Below are 21,064 nucleotides of genomic sequence, written 5' to 3'. Positions count from 1 at the left end.
TCGGGTTCAGGATCAAAACACAACATATGGATCACACACAGCGATCTACACCAATCCAAAATCATTCCTTTTTAATGAATTGCATAACGTTTCTCCATGGATCTGGGGATTGTGGGGGAATACATTGTGTTAACATTAGTTTCAGGAAATGTATTGTTATTATTTATATGTGGCACTGAAACATGTATTTTAATCTTTGTGCTTGTTGTGAAGGTATCAAGTGTTTTTCATCACTGACCTGAATTGTTTTGTCCTCTACAGATCCCTGTCTTATTGTAATGCCGCCATGCATGGGCGAGGCCGACCGCTTCAGTCTGGAGGCGCTGCGGCACATCCACAAACAGCTGGACGACGACAACGACGGGGGAATAGAGGTCAACGAGAGTGTGGAGGTGAGCTTCATAAATGTACATCTATGATTTGGTGCGTTAAGTGATGCTCAGGTGCAGGACTCCTGCCAACCACACCTCAAGAAAAGTGTGTGACCTTTAGGTTTAAGTCGTAGTTTCCAACCTGGGGTCAGGACGTCCTGGATGTTTCCCATAGTGAATCTGAGGTGGTCACATCATGATTAAATGATTTAAAATACTTGAGGTAGGAAAATATACTCTTTAGAAGAACTACTCACAATTAATGTCCTTACTAGGGCAACATCATGAGATCTTTCAAGGGGTCCCAAGCAAATAAATGGTGATCACTCTCATCAAGGACCAAACCTTAATATGTTAATATGTGGTTCTTTATCTTTTTAGACAAGGAGACAAACAGAGCAAGAACGTAATGACTGTCAAATTTAAAATGCTTGATTTTTGCAAAGGCTCTAATTCCCATATTGTATCTATTATGGGTTTTGTCATGTTACCAACTCCGCAAAGTTTCTCAATGAGCAAAGTTAGCTACTTGTAAATGCTTGAGGTATTGACACAAGAATATTTACGTGTCCAAAACCCAAGAGACCACGTATGTGTAAGTCCTGGCCCCCGGCTGTTTGAGGGTTAATTAGGTTTTAGAGCTAGGTTTAAGTTTTAGGGAATACACTGAGTCACTGACAGATCCTTACAAATATAATTAGACATAGAAGTTTGTGTTTCTCTGTGTGTATGGATGGATGGATGGGGGGGGGGGTGTTGGTGAGAGAAGGGACAGGTTTCTATGAGTGACTAGAGGGCTCGGACTGACATCTGAGAGCACGCTGACCTGCCGTGCCCTGTGCGTCTCTTGGTAATCAACTACCTCTTGCGTTCAAAAGAAACCACTTGGGACCCCGGTCACATTTTCTGTGTGTGTGTGTGTGTGTGTGTGTGTGTGTTGGCATGAACCATTTTTAACTGACTGAGAAGTGCTGGTGTGAGAAACAGTTACACCCTGCGGCCTTGTGGTTGTGCCTCAGTAAAGAGCCGGACCCTAACGACCCAAGAGATCTCCAGTGTTAGACCTGGCCCCCGGCCCACTTCGAGGAGACGTGTTACTGTCTGTGCACTGAGGCTCACTGTGTTGGACTCTTACATAGAGCCTCCTTCCTAATCTTTGTCTTTATAAGGGAAATTACTTGCGTCTGTCTTTCCTGCAGAAAACCCTGAGTTGTTTTTGGCCGCCGCTCATTACTGAGGATTTCCAAGCTTCTTCTTTGGGCTCCGCTGGCAGACAGAGCAGGGTTTCGTAACATGATGGATTCTCCTTTCACCAAATTAGTGGAGGGCTATCGGTTAGTTTTACTGAGACAATGGACATTGTGATCTGATCCGGAGGGGAGCACGTTTAAACAATTAAGTCTGTTGGTTTAACTAGATTTTCACTGGGTCGGAAAAAGACGGCCTAAAGTTAGACATGAGTTTTGGCCTTATATAGTCTTAAAGCTCTTAATTACACTTATGTAGCTCCATAGTTTAAGTATTGTTCATTTCATGCTACTTCCTTGGTGCTTTAATGGTTTTTTTCAGAAAAATATATTTGCATGTGTGGTTTGTAATGTGTGTCTATGTGTTGTAGTTCTTTGTCAACAATACAGATAACACACTGTAATGAAAATCTACAAGGCCAACGTTGAACTGACCCACATACATTTCGATGGTTGTCTCCTTTTCTACTTCACCTTAGGTCAAGTTTAAGTAAATGTGGGGCTCTGATATTCCTTCATATCTGTCATGGGTCTTTAAAAAAGCCTTGAATCTAACTTGTTGAAACAGGCAGAAACCCTGTTTAAGGAAAACAAACAAAATGTGCAGCCGTTTTAAGATTGAAGAATTCATTTCATTGGCTTGGCCATTGAAAAGAATACAATCAAACACAAAGTTAAATCAAATTTGACCTATTACACTTTTTCCTGGCAGTGGTGAGTCAAAGGCACAGTTGTGGAGAATGTGTAGGACGGGATAAGGTGTCTTCGGGTACACGTTAAGCGTCATGTGGCCTTTGGGGCCAAGATCGTCAACGCACGTTCACCCTTTTGCCACTTGGCTGAAACCTTACCCTCCGCTAACAAAATTCCCCATGACACTTACTGTATTTCCTTCTCTAGTTCTTGTCGCGCTATAACTAAAATTTAAGAGGATGACTAACGTGAGCGGATGATCCTATTTGTAATGATAGCGCTGTGGTGAGGATGTCAGGGATTCTTCAGCCGGTGGTGAGGATGAAACGAGGTCTTCACTACAGAGGCTTTTGGTGAATGTTTGCCTGTTTGGGCAGCAGAGTATGTTGAGTGGTAACGGAAATGGTTTGTGAATACTCTGCAGAAAATATATGGAAATCCATGTTTAAAGGCTGATTTGATGGTCTCTTTTTTTGTGTGTTTGACGGCATGGTGGTCTTGCATTGTGTGTCTTGACACAAATAAGAAAACTATATAAACTCTATATTTACAAATTCTATAAAAGCAAAAACGCAAAATACTACTGTGGCGGCTTTTTCATAGAAATGTGGTATAAGTGCTCTGGAAACCTGAAAATAATATATGATATTAATATTTTATGCAGTCATCAAGAAGAAGCGCAGATTAAGTGTCAATAATAAATAATGTGATGTTTGTGATTCTTATTTGAGAACACGTTTATTTGCATCGCACATTTAAACAAGGTAATTCAACTTGCTTCATGCAAAATAGAAAAAGCATGAGAACTGTAAAAGTAACATAAGAACCTTCAGATAGCTTGAAGCAATAATTAAGGCAGCATGAGATGTTCAGGAACTCAAGGACCGAAACCTCATGTACATTTGTGTAAATATGAGGAATGGAGAAGAAGTATTTCTGGTATTTTCTTGGCTCAGATGGTGATGCTGTCTTTCTGCTTTGTTGTGTGACCTTTCTCTAGTGACATTTTAAAGCTCTTCAGCTTACCCAGGAACTGTAGCTGTGTACTAAGTAGTTTCAGACTTCTTTATGGTATTTTGATTGCAGGTAATTTATAATATCAGTTTTCAAGAAATGCATAAATGATCCATTGCTGTGTTGCAGCATCCTAGTCAATGTCTTAACTAGAAGATGTTTTAGTTAAAGTTTATTATATCCACCATGATCACTTTCTTATCGTTCACGGTCACTTGTGAGTTACCTGGCACTGTTGAAATGAAAAATTCGTTTTATCCTTAAAGTTCCTCTGTAACTTGACAACAAACAGTGTTGCTTAGTTACAGGGAAATTAACCAACCCATGTTTGACCGGTCGTATCACCTCACACGGATCCTTTACAGCTTACTGAGTCAATGAGATGAGTGGCCACAGTAAAATGATCCAGGGCCCTGAAGATGACTCCACCTCATGTTATTATGTTCATATGACACAAACAACATGATGCTTTCTGTGACATGTAACCTGTCCTTAATTTGAATTAGTTTAAGTTTAGTAGTTCTCATTAGTTTCAAAAAGGATGTGCTCGAAAATAGACCTTCTTGCATGTGTACTTAAACATTGAAACTTACTATGATTGGAGAGGCAGCGAGAGCAATGGGGGTGTTCAGGCCAAGAAGTTTCGGTTCCTGTACGACTACAATACTCACTGACGTGTCACATCACAAAGTTTTCACTCTGAACATGACAGACGTTGGCTGCGTTTGAAGTCAATATTTGGAGCGGAGAGTCGGTGCAGAACACAAACATCCCTCTGGGGGAAGCAGCCCGATAGATCTTTAGTCAGAATCTATTGGCGTGATGAGGGCAAAAGGTAGATTTTGACAGTTTGTGAGTTGCACAATATAGTTTTACATATACTATCATGATTATGCGCTAGTTGCAATTGTATGAAAGAGTTTTCTCCCCCTGAAGCTGGTCTCAGATCAAACAGTCTCTCCGTCTACAGCAGCCTAAATAAATACAAACAGGAATAGTGGACGTCTTGATGTGTATTTATAGTCTCAAAACCAAAAGTAATCACTTATTTTAAACGTCTTCCAAACACATCTGTAATTTGACCACTGCTGAAACAAATCCATCTGTAATCCTGTTAGACATAATCCTGTCTCTGATTACCGTGTGGGTCTGGGCATGGCTGGAGGTTTTGAATGACATTCGGGGGGTCTGTTGCTGAGCACAGTCCACTGGGGACGGCAGGTGCACGTCCAGTCCTCGGGGCGCTGAGCTGCCCGTCTGCCAAGGAGATGCTCGGTGCAGAACATCTTGGGCTTGCATGCGAGCTCTGCATTTGTTCAAGCAGTGTGTATATGAAGTGTATGTTGTGCGTATAAGTTGGTAGATCAGAGGAAATTTGAGGAGGCTCGTGGAGTGTTTTGATGTATCTATAGAAAGGAAGAATCTCACAAGCTTCTTGAGGGTGTTTGTTGTCTTGTCTGGGAATGTTCAAGAGAGAGATTTTATTTTTAACATCCTGCTTAAGAACTTGTTCCATAAAGTGTTGGTTCAGCCAAATTACTAAATTATACTTTGTTTTCTCAGGGATTTCTTGTTCTTAATACACGGATGATGCATACCCTAAAGTGGCATAACTCAAATAGTTGTTTTTTTTCATTATAGTCATTTTTAGATTTGTATTATTTTGCCTTCAATGTAATAGAGCTGTGCTGCTCTGAGAATAACACGATAGAAGTAATTAAAGTAATTTCCTTTTATTAACAGCACATGTTATCGTGCTTTTTGTCCCAGACTCAGCACTCACATTTATCACAGTTAATTAATTCTGATTCACATAACTCCTGGGTTTGATTAATGGAGGTATATCATCGAGTGAAAAAATAATTTGGAGCAAAAGATGGTCGATGGGCAACAGATGTAACAACGTGAAGTGAATTAGACGAGTAGATGTGGACAGTTAGACTGATACAGTAGATATCAGGGGAGAAAGGAGTCCCAGCTAGAGAGAGCAGAGGCTCATGGGAAGTGTGGGTCTCAGACTCAGCCAAATACCCCCCCTCCAAACCTGGAATCTGATGTGAACAAATATGTCTTTGTCTGCCTCTCTGTGTGTGTGTGTGTGTGTGTGTGTATGTGTGTGTGTGTGTGTGTGTGTGTGCGTGCACGTATTGTTGTTTAGCTGACAGGCAGAGTTAACGCTCGCCATCCCGTCGCCTTTACCATGTTTACGTTCACATTAACATTTCATTCGTTTCTCTGGCAGGGGTTTCGTGGCCTCTAATCGTCTGAACTATCTCACAATCTAAACTCTTAACCACAGAAGCTGTAAAGTCAACCACACAAAGACCGATCTCTGTGAGCAGCTCGCCACATATTTTATATGACTCAAGCGTCACAAAGCCGTCGTTGACCATACGCATAAAGCTGCTTCACTAGTCGGCCCGCAAGACGTTTCCTGATCACACTTCTAATCCTGTAAACTTACTCTGATCCTATGTGAGCTGTCTTATTGTAATTAAGCCCTAATTTAAAGTGATCAGATGCTGGATCCCAAGAATGTCACTCAGTAGAACACGTACCTCCGCCAAGGCCCCACTGTCCACTTAATGTCGATCAGTGCCGATCATGAAATCATTTAATGTCTATCGTGGAAGAATGATGCTTTGATAGAAAACCAAATCAAATCCTAGATATCAGTCCCCTAAATATATAATATGCAAGATTTTTTCCATGAATTATTTATTGGGAACTTGGGGATGAAAAATTCCTGGATCCATGTGTTTGTCCAGATCCTCTCCAAAATGTAATTTGTCTTAAGTCTTCTGAAAACCCATTCTGCAGATTTTGCGTAAATCCACCTAACAATGTAACTGACCAATGGATAGGCTGCATCTCCGTCTGCAGGATTTCATTCCTGATAAAGTTCAGCGAGCGTTAGAGACGTTTGTTTGGACATGTTGTCCCTCCAGTGACTCAGCAGAGAGTTGGGTTCCTTTAGTCTGTTCCTGGCTTTACGTCAGTGAGAACTCATTTGCATCTTTATTGCGAAAGAAGAATGAGAAGGAAAAAAAAGCTCTGTGCAAACTTTGAAGGCCACTTTGAGTATTTTGTCCATCGCTGATGTGGTGAAAGAGCTTTTCAGACTCAAAAGGAGACTATTAGAAAACCATGAGGGTGCAACTAGATTCAGTCTGAATCTGTGGTTTCTACAACCCTTTTATAACGAGATCAAATACTGTAATCAGGTTAGATTCTCTGTGGAATCCTGGATCCATTGATGTGAGGGTAATAAATCCTTTAGGAAATCTTTTATCTTTATATTTTTTTGGGCATCAATTGGTCCACGACTTTGATCCAAACTAAAATATCTCAAGAATAATAGGATGGATTGGCAGACAGGATTTTATTTTGAATAAGAAACTTTCTCCCACTTAAAGAAATATTTCAGTTGAGATTTGAAAGGTTTTGGATTAGATAAGCTGTGATTCTGTACTTTTAATAAACTGAAACCAGCGAGTTCAAGAGTGAAGCAGAACTGAAGATGAGTTTAAAAAGACTTTCAGGTCAATAAAAACCAGCGTGTACCTCTAATTTTCAGCAGGAAACTTTTAAAATGCCAAGAATTCTAAACAGTTTGGTGGTTTTGTGACAGCGGCAGCTGTTCTGGTTCAGGAAGCTGGGGATCATGGGTAATTTATTCAGTTATGCTTCAAAACACTTTATTGTCAGGACATGGAGAAGACAGAATTAGTCACCACGTGTGGTTGCAGAGGGCGCTGCCGCTCAGCAGTGTTGCTTTAAATGTGTCCTTAGAATAAATGAACATTTTAATTAATGCATATTCACGAGGTGAAAGTCGCTGGAGACAGTTTCTCGATCAGAGAGTTTTTTTTTCAGTGGCAGGAGAAAAGTGTTCAGTGCTGGAGACGTTTGTGTCAGGCAGCAGCTCAACACCACACTGCTATTGTGTATTCAATGACAGAATCCCAGCGTTGTGTCCGTCACTGTGCACAGTGGACATGCGTGAAAGGACTGATGTACTTTAAAACTGCCAGTTCCACGTCTGTGTGCACGTCTTGATAAGTGCAGTTGTTTGAGGTGTAACTTTAAAGGCTTTCAGGAGCATTTTAAGGGAGTGCGGAGCAGTGGAGCAGTGATGACGACTTCTGTGCTCCTGCTGTGCTGGAATCTTAGCGTGCTGTTTTAGTCTCGTCAAGTCAGATGTGAAACTCAGTGATCTGTGTCTATGATTCATCGCAGGGTGACATGTCAAAACAGTCAAAACACCTCCGGCTGCAGCTGCAACGTTCACTTCTGTGATTCAAAAACATCGTTGTGGGTCACCGTCTCTAACGGTAGCTCTGTGTAAAGAGGCTCCGAGAGTTTGTAGCTGCACCATGAATGTTAATAACCTGCAACTTTACAAGAAGTCACAGCTTCTTCCACGCTTTGTCTTTAGGCCAAGCTCATTTCTTCTCCAGCGTGAATATGAACTTGTGATATGTGCTTTTGTTCAAGCCGTGGTGGTCATTTGAAAAGACACCACCATAATAATAATTTAGTTCCATGGTACGTCACAATATGATAAATCCTCAACATAAGCTCTACATTCAAACATTTTCATAACTGCTCATTAACAGTTTGAAAAGTGGGAGGAAAGCACAAGAACATTTTAATATTGCTGAGTCCTGTTCACTGGAAGCTATAATCTCAACAACTCAACTCAAATCTACTGTTTAATCTCAATAAATTCAAATTATTTGAGATTTGCATCTGAAAAACACCCACTGCACATTAACTTTGCACACATCTGATTTATGCAGATTAGCACCTCACTGCTGTGGTATCAAGAGCTAATAAGTTAACAGATGGTTTGAGTTGTGAACGGATGAATCGTCGGGTAGTCAGCCATGCTTCTTGGTAACACTACCGGTGTCCTGGCAATTTGTTAAGTTTGCTGTGGCCGACTCTTGCAGGGACATTTAGTTCTGAGCTACCAGAGTAGAGCCGGAAACTGAAAACACACACACACACATGCAGGTGGAAATGGTGCCTTTCTTCTAAAGTCCCTAAAAGGAAGAAAAGAGAGTGAAAAGAAAGTGTGTGTGTGTGTGTGTGAGAGAGAGAGAGAGAGAGAGAGAGAGAGAGAGAGAGAGAGAGAGAGAGAGAGAGAGAGAGAGAGAGAGAGAGAGAGAGAGATCGAAAGCCAGACTTTTAGTCAAAGCCAACTTTCTACACCTCCTTCTCTCAAAACCACACATGGACATACACAGACAAGCTGTGTCTGCCCCAGACTCCAATTCTAAAATGTTACAAACCAATAAAAGTAAAAGTATAAGGACTTAATTCTGTCTCATTTATTCCCCCAGTTTATAATAGAAGACATGAAGCAGCAGCAAACCAACAAGCACAGCAACCTGCACCATGAAGACCAGCACATCACAGTGGAGGAGCTGTGGAAGGGCTGGAAGACGTCTGAAGGTAAATTAAAGAAGTGCCTCTGCGTCCAGACAATCACACGCGTCTGTACTGTGTGTAGAGGAGGGAGACGCACTCCTGTGGTGACAGAGGAGAATCATTTCATCCTGTTTGTTGAAATGATGACTTTATTCTACTAAATGTGTTTTTTTCTTAGACCATGAACATTTAGACATTCACTTGGTGCAATACTCACCAACATAAATCATTTTACAACCTTTATAAACCCACAAAGTGCTCCGCAGCAAAGCAGCAACACAAAATGGTGTAAAATATAAGAAACAGAGTTTGGAGATCTTTTTTATCTTATTCTATTCTACAGCACTTTTGTTCAACAGTTTCAGTTCCAGCATTCCTAGCACCTCAAATTACTTCAGACGTCTCTCAATTCTAGAGTTTAATTTGAGGCGTCAAGGCCAGAACGAGACTAAACAACGACTGAGGACATTTATCCAGAGTGAAGTGTGGCTTTTTATTTTCTCTGCAGATTATTATTATAAAATAAAAGTAGGAGCAATTCTTAATTTACAGTTCTTAACAGTGTATATTCGTAGTTAGTGGTATTGACTGTTTTACTGCTGTTGATAATAGACTTTCCCTCTAAGTGACTCAGTGTTTGTTAAGATAATATTGAATTTTATCTCTTCCGCCTCTTCTCCTATTTGAATTTCAAATTGGGACAAAATTTGAAAACAACTCCTCATTATAACACATCTGTGTTTTGACTTCAAACACCATCTGTCATTCTCAACCTGCGTGTGCACCAGTGTTTATTCACCACTCTGGAAGTTTGAGTGTTAAACATGAACTCGTGTTCGCTCAGTATTTGAAATAAACACACACCACAGAAAATGAACATCCTATATTTGGTCTTGTCCTGAGGCTGAGAAACACGTCTCACCTCCACCTGTTTATTCTCATCCTTGATTATTCTGTGAATGTTAAATGCTTTAATGAAGTACTGACATCATCACCATGTCCCCCTCTGTCTCTCAGTCCACAACTGGACGATGGAGGACACGGTGCAGTGGCTGAAGGAGTCGGTGGAGCTGCCGCAGTATGAGAAGAACTTCCGGGACTTCCGGGTCTCGGGGAACACCTTACCTCGGTGAGTACAGCTCGTCTGAAACACAGCGACACAACCTGCGCAGAACATTTGAAAAATACATTTGAAAATAAAACGTTCTAAACCTTAAAGGCCAATATTAAAAATGCTTCATGCAAATAATTATCCTCAAATGAAGATGCTCTGGGAAAGAGTGATTATGATCAGTGGTAATATTCTGATCGTTGTTGGTTCAATGCTGCCCACTGCTGGTGATAAGTGACAGCACAAGGGGAAAAAAGGCCTTTTCTGAAGCAGGTAGATTCTTCACTTTGGTGTTTTGAGTTGTATTAGAAACCGTGTCTGAGATGTTTTAGTGGAGCCAAGATCAGTTTACAATCTTGTTGTAAAGTCGTAACTCAATATATTCCCACAATTCCTTCGTGCGGCACCATGAAGATGAAATTGTTAACTTAAGTAATCTGAGAGTTGAAGTTACAGAAAGTCAGACGCTGCTGGGACACTTGTGGAATGTGACTCGCCGCAAACTGCATGTACGGCATGAGTAGAGCGGAGGGGTTTCGTATTCCGCCACAGGGCCGGTGGGCGCTGACTCATGAAGTGATGTCACAGCAGAGGGGTACAGTTTCTACTGGCTGCCATGTTGTCTCAGCTGTACAAGATGGTGGTGGCATGCAGACACCGGCCTTGTGACAGCGGTGTCACAGGGTCGAACCAGGCAGAGTGCACGTTGTGTGTCTGTGTGTGCGTCTTTCCCGCAGACACACAATCACGTGTGTAGTTCTCAGTGGGACTTGAGTGATATGAGGCTCTTAAGACCAGTACTGATATTTTTAGCTGGAAAAATTCAATCATTCATCCTGTTTCCTTATTATTGAATTTCTGTCAGTTGTGACGTTTGTGGAGCAGCGTTCAAATTGTCACGATGTTCTCAGGGGGATATTTTCAGGACCTCTTTAATCACTAAACTGATAAATGTGTCGTAAACAAACAACAAGGAAAATATAGTTCATTGTTAAGTTCCAGCTCAGACAACATAAACAGGCTGAGATGTGTTTAGTAGCTGCAGCGTTACAGCTGCTTATTTACTGCCTGAATATTTATTTAAGGGATTAGATCCAGTGAAGCAGCTGGTAATATTTATTATGTATGTTATTACTCATACGTTGTATTTACAGTAAAAAAAAAGTCAATTCAGTTTCCACAACAGGTCTTTATTTAATAAAGTTACAGTCCTAGTTTCTAAAGCGCTTGTATACTACATCATGTTAACAACTGTCTTTTGAAAATCACACGAATTGCAGCTGTGCTTATTCACATCTGGAGTTAACATAAATAAAATATCCACACTAAAGAATTGCAGTTGTGCAAAATGTTGTGCCAATAATGGAAATTCGCATTTAGCCTCATAAATCTGTAACTGTAAAAGTCCAGGTACTTTGATCCCACATTATACTTATTGTCCAATAAAATGTGATCTATCGGTCCCCCCACAACTTGGAGGACATCCCTTTATACACTATTAATGTTTTAACACTGGCCCTAATGCACACTATATAATGTCATTATATAGAAGTTAAATAACAAGAACAAGCTCCTCTGCTTTTCACTGTTCTTTCTTTACCTTGTACATGCAGCAGTAGAAAACAAGGATTTGTTCTCTTGTTGGTTATATAACATTTTAAATGTCCGACAGTCAGAACTGTAATTTTGCACACAGACAGTGATAACGTCTCAGTGTAGAGAAGTAAATCCAGTGAAACTAAATGCTCAGTATTCAGTGCTGATTCGTGTTTTCTCTTCATATTTCAGAATAGCAGCAAATGAACCGTCGTTTATGTCGATGCAGCTGAAGATATTAGACCAGCGGCATAAACAAAAACTAAACCTGAAGGCACTGGACGCAGTGCTGTTTGGTCCTCCGCTCCGTGAGTACACACATTATTATACAACCATCGCTACTCATTAAATCCAAACCCCAGCTTCAGAAAAGTGTTAATTCTGTAACCAAGTCTTCCTTCTCTTCAGGTCCACAACACAACTGGATGAAAGACTTCATCCTGATGGTTTCCATAGTGATCGGTGTTGGGGGCTGCTGGTTTGCCTACGTGCAAAACAAGTCCAGCAAAGTGCACATCTCTCAGATGATGAAGGATCTGGACAGCCTGCAGCACGCTGAGCAAAGCCTCTTAGACCTGCAGAGCCGGTACGTGGAAACGCAGAGTCATCTTCACCTTCAACTCTCTTGGGCAAAACAGGAAGTAGAAATTGTTTAAACGTATTTCTGTTTCCTCTTAGACTGGAGAAAGCTCAGGAAGAGAACCGCACGGTGGCGGTGGAGAAGCAGAACCTCGAGCAGAAAATGAGGGATGAGATTAACGGGGCCAAAAAGGAGGCTCACAGGCTCCGAGAGCTGCGAGAGGGAGCCGAGTGTGAGCTGAGCCGCCTCAAATACGCTGAGGAGGAGCTCGTACAGGTACTGACCCTCACCCACAGATGAATTACTATTCAAATGCACAGAGACGTTTATATTCTACTGAAGTAGCCAGTACTAACATCATTACTGTTAATATATTCATCAGTGATCTTCAGACACTGATTTCAGATTTTTTCATGTAAATTTTTATTTCTTTCACAAAATAGATTATTGGACATTCACAAGACTTTAGATTCACAGAGTTACTAATCCCTCTCTGTTGCTGTTTATGATTAATAATCTCATGGGAAAAGGTTTTTAAATATTCAACACAGAACCTGACTCAAACCTCTGCACCCCGACGTGCTCTGTGTTCCCCCCTGAAGGTGCGGAAGGCCCTGAAGAGAGCGGAGAAGGAGATGCAGTCGGAGCGCTCGGTGCCAGAAGCTCTTCAGAAGTGGCTGCAGCTCACGCACGAGGTGGAGGTTCAATACTACAACATCAAGAAACAGAACGCAGAGTTCCAGCTGTGCGTCGCCAAAGACGAGGTAACTTTATCTTTTGAGTTAGGACTGAAAACATGTGACGTGGGGAGCAGCAGCACTAAGCCACCGTGCCCATGATGTGTTAGGGTCAATTTAATACATCACATGTTGTGAGGAGAGTACTAACAGTATTTAAACTGCGTACATTTAACATGTATCTCGCTCATATTGAAGCACTGATTAGTTTCTGTTTTAGTAAATGTCAGTGTCACGTTTTCTTACTTTGAATTTAACTTCCAGACACACAGCTCCTCTACTAGATACTTTATTTATTAAAATATGTGCAACAAGTTAATTAAGTAAGTAAGTAATTTTACAGTAAATACAACAGAGGATATCTCACTTTAAACTGTGTGTTAAAGGTGGAATGTGTTGACTGGCAGGAGACGACCGGATACAAACCTGCCCCAACATTCACCTCTAACCACATGATACAGGATGTGAAGCTGTGATTGGCTCAAATCCATCATGAAATATCAATTTGCTCTCGTGTCAACATCCATTTGTTTTAATTCATGTCGTATAAAATCGGTGTGTTGTCTGGCAGCTCTGTGGCCGTGGGAGTAATATTATAAAATATCACTCACATTACCACTAGTGGGATATTTTGGCCGGTGAACTGATGACTTGTGTGAATGGCAGGAAGTGGCAGCACTCCAGGAAGTCAAATTTAAAGTGACCATTACTACAAAATAAAAGCCACAGGATTTAATTACAACTCTGCACAGGGATAATAAAGTTTTATTCTGGTACTTATCTCTGTAGTGAACTGTAATAAGATCTCAACCAATTAACTTAATAGTTATTTAATAGTCAATTGTCTTTTTATGATATTGTTTGATGTTTTCTTTCAAGGGGTTTCCCTGCTCATATAGAGATTTCGTTTAAACTTACAAACCAACGTACTCTCTGTGTAGAAACGATTAAGATTGATGCAAACTAACATCTACATTTTTTCATCAATTTCAGGCAGAGAAAATCAAAAAGAAGAGAAGTTCTGTGTTTGGAACTCTTCACGTAGCCCACAGTTCATCACTGGATGAGGTGGACCACAAGATACTAGAGGCAAAGTAAGAACTCGAACTCTGACACGCACACAATTGATGTGACTCAACAGTAGCTACGAGTACACGTTAAATTAGATTAGGTGCATACCTCCATCGAGGTTCAGTCGTCTTGAATTCAATCCAGTCTTCTGTCCTCGTCACATCCTTCCAGCAGGAATCAGCTCAGTAGTTTTTTGTGTCATCCTGCAGAAAAACAAATAAACAAGCAGGTGTAAATATGTGTGTGTGCAATAACATACTGTTTATGTGACTAGAGGTGGGGGATATTATAAGAACATATAATTGTCATTAAAAACCAGATCATGTGATAGAAGCGTTAAGTTCAATTAAGTTCTCAACATCGTTAAAGTTTTATATTCAATGTAATTAATTAATCAAACCTCTATAATCCCTGTTCTGCCACTGACAAGAACAACTCCTTTGTGTTTGAATCCAAAAAAGATGAAAGTTAAATCTTCTGTGCTAGAACAGCATCAAACCAGCTCAGGCCCCAAAACTGACGAATCAAAGCACAGACGGCCTCAAGGATTTCAATCACCATCAGCAATGAGATCACACACACAGTCACTGTATCGTGCTGCCATCTCATTCATCTGCGTTCCTCAGGAAAGCCCTGTCGGAGGTGACGGCGTGCCTGAGGGAGCGGCTGCACCGCTGGCAGCAGATCGAGAAGCTCTGCGGCTTCCCTGTCGTCAGTAACTCGGGGCTGCCGAACCTGACGGCCAGCCTCTACTCAGACCACAGCTGGGTGGTCATGCCGCGAGTTTCGGTGCCTCCCTACCCCATCGCGGGAGGAGTGGATGACCTGGACGAGGATACGCCCCCCATCCTTCCGCAGTTTACGAGTAAGTTAGAGAGTTTTGACGTAGAAATTTTAACTGTGTGTTTTTTTTCTCTTGGTGTTTTAAATTCACCGTTTATATCTTTTCTCCAGCAACTACGTTGATCCGGCCTTCACTGACACGCAACAGCAGCCTGTGTCGCTCCCGCCGTAGCCTGATGAGCTCCCCCCAGTCCTCGCTGATGTCGCCGGACCCTGACCTGCTGTCCATGGCCAGCTCGTCCCTCTCCTATCACCCCGAGGCCGACGACGAACATATCATGTTCAGCTCGGATAGGAGGGGGTATGTAGCGGTGGCCGGAACGCCGCGGAATGGTTTTAAAGTTTGGACTTACAGGTGTTTTATCCAGACATTCACGCTGATGCTATGAGCTTGGGGTTGAATGGTAACTTGTCTCTCTGGGTGTCACTTAGACCGTGGAGGATGCATGAATCACCTCCAACACAATCTGCACATTACACAACACAACCAGTGAATGTCTGACACTGTTAGTCAGCAGGATCTTTAACTCCTGGTTTTTACACTAGACCCCGAGAAAACTCAAAACGTGGCCACAGTCATGTAGCAATGATGAGTATTGGCTCAGTAACTTAATCCAAAGAAAAACACAACCTGTAGAAACACGTTTGAGGAGTTAAACAACTGCCAGGACAAAATATGTCAACAGAAGACTTATACTCACAACACTAACGTCTGCCACAAACATTTCCTCCTTTTTCAATCTCCTGTTAAAATTTTTTCTTTTTGCGAGTCTCTACAAGTTGTGACGATGTCGTGTCCGCTCTCCTCTCTCAGGGAACAGGCTCAGGAGGGCAGCTCCGACACAGACTCCCTCAACTCGTCCATGGGCCGGAAGCAGCCGCACAACCCCTGCACGCCCGGATCGGAGACCCCATACCGCAAGATCTCCCGCGAGGAGCTGCTGCTGTACAGCCAAAGTCCAGAGCTCCCAGCATGCACCACCCACACCAGCAGCAGCAGCAGCAGCAGCAGTCTCAGGGACTCCACGCCACCCCCTCTTCCCCAGACCTCGGCCACCACCCCCTCAGGGCCGCCGTCCACCTCACCCTCCCCGGCCTTGGAGCACCACCCGTTTGCACACAGAGGCTCGCCCGACCTCACCCACATCCTGCCCGAGTCTCAGAGCGTAACCTTCACGCAGGGGAGCATCACCTCGCCCACGGGAAAGGGCGTGTACAACGGCATCCTGGAGAAGTCCTACAGCTACGGGCAGCTGCCTGCGAGCATGCTGCCCAACGTGGGGCGCTACCCATCTCTGACCTCCCTGGACTCGGAGGGCCGGAGCATGGGGAGGGAGCACAAGCTCCAGAGCACCTCCTCCCAGGACTCCAGCGACAATGGAGAGAGAATCAAGCGCTCCTCATCTAAAATCAAAAGCCTATTTAAGAAGAAAAAATAAAACTGAATGAGTGAAAGAGAGAAATAAGATAAGTTGTTTTAGCCTGAATACTAATAAAAAGGACATCACTATAAGCTAAAACATTTAATTTTCTCTCCTAAGTTATTTTGTTATCAAAGATGGAATGTAGCTCAGGCTGGACGCCTTCAAACACTCCAGACTGGTCGCCTTATTTTTCAATAACGCCTTTTTATTTAGTTCACTCAGCCTCACAGGGAAACCTGCTAAGGTCACGGAAAGGTCAATCAGACGACGCGCACGACCTGTTCGCTGTCTTCTCTTAATGTTACTTTGCTTTTGAACCAAAAAAGCCACTCTGAGTAACGGTATCGTATAAAACGTAGTTTCACTGTTGATGTCTTGTAGAGAAACATATCTGCTGTTTAAATCTCACTTTGAATAGCGACAGCAACACGTGAATAACACCCAGAAAAAAGGTCAGATCGTAAAATCTGGAATAATGTTTAGTCCTTTCTCCAATGTCCTAATTTAACGATGGAGTATTACGGCCACTTAAAGGGGATAACGAGAAAAAAGTCAATTTTAGACTGTGTTTTTTTAAACATGGTCCTCAGAGGACCAGTCTGTCACCTGCGTTAAAATGAGGAACATCTTGTTAAATTAAACTTTGCCGTACGTTTCATAAATAACAAAAGAATTCATCTCAACTTACCAGGAAAACTTGGTCGAACAAAGTTCTCGGTTAATACTTTGATCTATTCAAAGGGAAATTGTAGTTTCCCGAGAAACAGAAATTATAACATTTTATATATTGCTTTTATCTCTAATGCTTATTTTCTTTAACATGGCCCTAATACTCAGTCGTACTAACCCACCCCCCTGTTCAAATTATGAATTGCATCTTAAAAAGTGTTCAAGTGCTAAACTCCGTACTTGATGAATTTTCCTTTTAAAAAGAAAATCCTGCTAAAAAGTTTATTGCACTACAGCTTTCCTGGTATTTTGGGAAAGAGCCACTGCTGGCGGAGTACATATTGAATAAAGTTACAGAGATGAGAGGAACACATGGGCGGCGGCAGTGAAAATGCAGCTTGTAATGCCAGAGCCACAATTATCTGATGCAACTTCAATGTCACCGTCCATTATCCTCTTAAATATATTAAAAAATCTCTCTCTCTCTCTATATATATACGTATACTTTGTTTTCGCATTACTAGGTTTAGATTGGTGGGGGTCCCTATGAACTGAAGAAGGTTGAACGAATATGCAGATTTAACTCGCACCAGTCCTGTTCCCTGTAATCTAGCTCTCCCTCATTACTTGACAAACTGCATTCTGTAGCCAAACAACAGACCATTTCCATGTTTTGTCTTAAATCTCTTCAAATCTAAACGCTTGATGTCGCGACCAGATGTTTGTGTGCGATTCATTCTGTTCGAGTGCCATAGTCGTGTCGTGTTTGAGGGAGGGAGGTGAGACGATGTAATATTTAAAAAATAGTTTGTGTAATTGACACTGTCTCGACTGTGATGATGTGGCCTCTGCCATGTGTTCGCAGGCTTTTTAAGGACAAACACTAAAGGATTATCTGTTCAAGCAAAAGGACGTTTTTTTTCATCCACATCTGATCGAAACATCGAGGCTTGCCCCTAAACCCCGCCCCCCTCCCACTAAGCTCGAAGCCGACCCACGCAATATGGCCCCGCTCCTCACCTCTGGGCCCGCACCGAGCGCACTGATGTCAACACGTCCAGCTTCACACTGTGATTTCTGCCTTCCTCCCTTCATCCCGGACCGGGTCACATGACGGACGCCGGCAGAGACCGTGACGAAAGGTCGGTAATGGGGGGTAATGCCGTGCATGAGGCGTGTCTGGGAGACGAGGATCCGGTGGCCTCTGTTTTTAAGAAGAAGAAAAAACATATATTAAGAAGGTCGTGGACAACGCAGCACACAATGAAGGACACAAAAGACAGAGCCGAAAGATGAGGGGCAAACGAATGTTTACGAGACAATAGGGGCTTTTTTTGAGAACATTTTGTGTGTGAATATTTGTATACAGTAGAAAAATTAATAAAAAATGGAGGCATTGGAGAAGTTTTCCGCTTTTGATATTTTGCTTCTAAATCCTGTTAATTGTGATTGTTACTGAGGACGTGGACACAAAGCGTTTTTAAACATGGACATTTGCGTACTTTTTTTCCCCTGCATGGAACCAATCGACCAAAATCTTTAAATTATCAGGATCATCATACTTTATGGCCAAAAATTGGTTTGTCATGTTGCATCATGGGAAATCTAGGATCCTGTGTCTTTTAGACATGATCCGTTCCAAAAACATCTGCTGCTGCGATTGCTTGAAAACTCAGTTTTTGGATTTTGATTTAATTCATATTTTAAAGTAAAAATCCCAGAAAACTCAATATCTTCGGACTCGAAACTGGTGGAATTTTTCACTTACATCTTAAAGTTTAACGTGATTAACAAATTAATATTTGCATTTCAGGTCTTACTTGTTTTCCCCCTGCAAACAGCCAGGTCCTTTGAGCAGTGTGTGTGGGAACAGATCGTCCTGACACAGCATCTGTCCTGAGAGTGTGGAAACCAGGACACAGAAGAAAAGCATGCATGATTGCTTTGGCAATATAATGTGCACGTGACGAAACTTGTGGAGATGCTTCACAAGGAGACGAGCTGGTGATGGATGAACTGTTGGGCACAGAGACAAATTCCACCCTCACACCATCCTCACTGATGCTTCATGGATGCAGTAGCAGTGACGGCCACAAGGGTTCAGCAGAGCATCATGGGAGACCAACAGCTGCCTGACCGGAAAACCTTCAGCGTCACTGTAAGTTTGATCACACTCGTGTTTTAGTTTCTACTTCTATCAATGATTGTGTCTGAAACCAGGCTCAGGTTCAGAGTAACAGTTTCTCTCATTGTCTTAAAATACTGTGACAAATTTAGAGATCGATATAATTTACTGTAATTATAATATCTGAAATGTTGATGTTTTAATATATTATGAATTTATGGTATCACTTTTTTTAATGACTTTTTTATTGAATTTTAACAGGACAAAAGTTTTGTACCTTTTTTGTAATGCAGATAGCTCTCTAATGACTATTTTTGATATATTTATAATGGTTAGGTTATGGTTTCCTTGGTTTGTTTCTTTTCTTTCTGTTTTGTTTCGTCAGATTTGCACTAAACTTTAAAGATATTGAATGCAATGAGGTAACTATGGATTATTCCCCAATGTTACAGAACAGCACACTTAAAACACAAAGCTAGTTTACAAATGTCTTATTTTCTTCTTTTATGAATTTTTTTTTATCAGATTTTAAACGACATACTAACCTATGACTTTTTTATCAGATTTTAAACGACATACTAACCTATGACTTTTTTATTGAATTAAAAACGACATGCTAACCTATGACTTTTTTATCAGATTTTAAACGACATACTAACCTATGACTTTTTCATCAGATTTTAAACGACATACTAACCTATGACTTTTTTATTGAATTAAAAACGACATACTAACCTATGACTTTTTCATCAGATTTTGAACGACATACTAACCTATGACTTTTTTATCAGATTTTAAACGACATGCTAACCTATGACTTTTTTTATCCGATTTTAAACGACATACTAACCTATGACTTTTTTATTGAATTAAAAACGACATACTAACCTATGACTTTTTTATCAGATTTTAAACGACATACTAACCTATGACTTTTTTATTGAATTAAAAACGACATACTAACCTATGACTTTTTTATCAGATTTTAAACGACATACTAACCTATGACTTTTTCATCAGATTTTAAACGACATACTAACCTATGACTTTTTCATCAGATTTTAAACGACATACTTACCTATGACTTTTTTATCAGATTTTTAACGACATACTAACCTATGACTTTTTTATTGAATTAAAAACGACATACTAACCTATGACTTTTTTATCAGATTTTAAACGACATACTAACCTATGACTTTTTTATCAGATTTTAAACGACATACTAACCTATGACTTTTTTATCAGATTTTGAACGACATACTAACCTATGACTTTTTTATCAGATTTTGAACGACATGCTAACCTATGACTTTTTTATCAGATTTTAAACGACATACTAACCTATGACTTTTTTATCAGATTTTAAACGACATACTAACCTATGACTTTTTTATCAGATTTTGAACGACATGCTAACCTATGACTTTTTTATCAGATTTTAAACGACATACTAACCTATGACTTTTTTATCAGATTTTGAACGACATACTAACCTATGACTTTTTTATCAGATTCTAAACGACATACTAACCTATGACTTTTTTATCCGATTTTAAACGACATACTAACCTATGACTTTTTTATCAGATTTTGAACGACATACTAACCTATGACTTTTTTATTGAATTAAAAACGACATACTAACCTATGACTTTTTTATTGAATTAAAAACGACATACTAACCTATGACTTTTTTATCAGATTTTAAACGACATACTAACCTATGACTTTTTTATCAGATTTTGAACGACATACTAACCTATGACTTTTTATCAGATTTTAAACGACATGCTAACCTATGACTTTTTTATCAGATTTTAAACGACATACTAACCTATGACTTTTTTATCAGATTTTGAACGACATGCTAACCTATGACTTTTTTATTGAATTAAAAACGACATACTAACCTATGACTTTTTTATCAGATTTTAAACGACATGCTAACCTATGACTTTTTTATCAGATTTTGAACGACATACTAACCTATGACTTTTTTATTGAATTAAAAACGACATACTAACCTATGACTTTTTTATCAGATTTTAAACGACATACTAACCTATGACTTTTTTATCAGATTTTAAACGACATACTAACCTATGACTTTTTTATCAGATTTTGAACGACATGCTAACCTATGA

The 21,064-nt window shown here is 40.6% G+C and overlaps 1 protein-coding gene across 2 annotated transcripts in view; it reads left to right on the top strand.

The window, feature by feature from the left end:
• Positions 1–18,193, top strand: part of stim2b (stromal interaction molecule 2b) — a 35,044-nt gene extending 16,851 nt beyond the window's left edge. The window contains exons 2-12 of one of the 2 annotated variants that reach the window (XM_020095681.2): positions 262–392; positions 8,674–8,785; positions 9,779–9,890; positions 11,661–11,776; positions 11,877–12,054; positions 12,147–12,324; positions 12,651–12,812; positions 13,779–13,879; positions 14,483–14,721; positions 14,811–15,000; positions 15,514–18,193. In XM_020095681.2, coding sequence (XP_019951240.2) covers positions 262–392; positions 8,674–8,785; positions 9,779–9,890; positions 11,661–11,776; positions 11,877–12,054; positions 12,147–12,324; positions 12,651–12,812; positions 13,779–13,879; positions 14,483–14,721; positions 14,811–15,000; positions 15,514–16,138 — 2,144 coding nt within the window. In that variant the 3' untranslated portion in view covers positions 16,139–18,193. Of the gene's footprint in view, positions 1–261; positions 393–8,673; positions 8,786–9,778; positions 9,891–11,660; positions 11,777–11,876; positions 12,055–12,146; positions 12,325–12,650; positions 12,813–13,778; positions 13,880–14,482; positions 14,722–14,810; positions 15,055–15,513 lie in introns of both variants that reach the window. The other variant, XM_069518632.1, reaches the window with a different exon arrangement.
• Positions 18,194–21,064: the final 2,871 nt, after the last annotated feature.

The sequence above is a fragment of the Paralichthys olivaceus genome, chromosome 22 (assembly GCF_024713975.1).
Source record: "Paralichthys olivaceus isolate ysfri-2021 chromosome 22, ASM2471397v2, whole genome shotgun sequence".
NCBI classification, from domain to species: Eukaryota; Metazoa; Chordata; class Actinopteri; order Pleuronectiformes; family Paralichthyidae; genus Paralichthys; species Paralichthys olivaceus.
The sequence above is the reverse complement of the archived record's forward strand: the minus strand, read 5'-3'. Positions and strand labels throughout refer to the sequence as shown.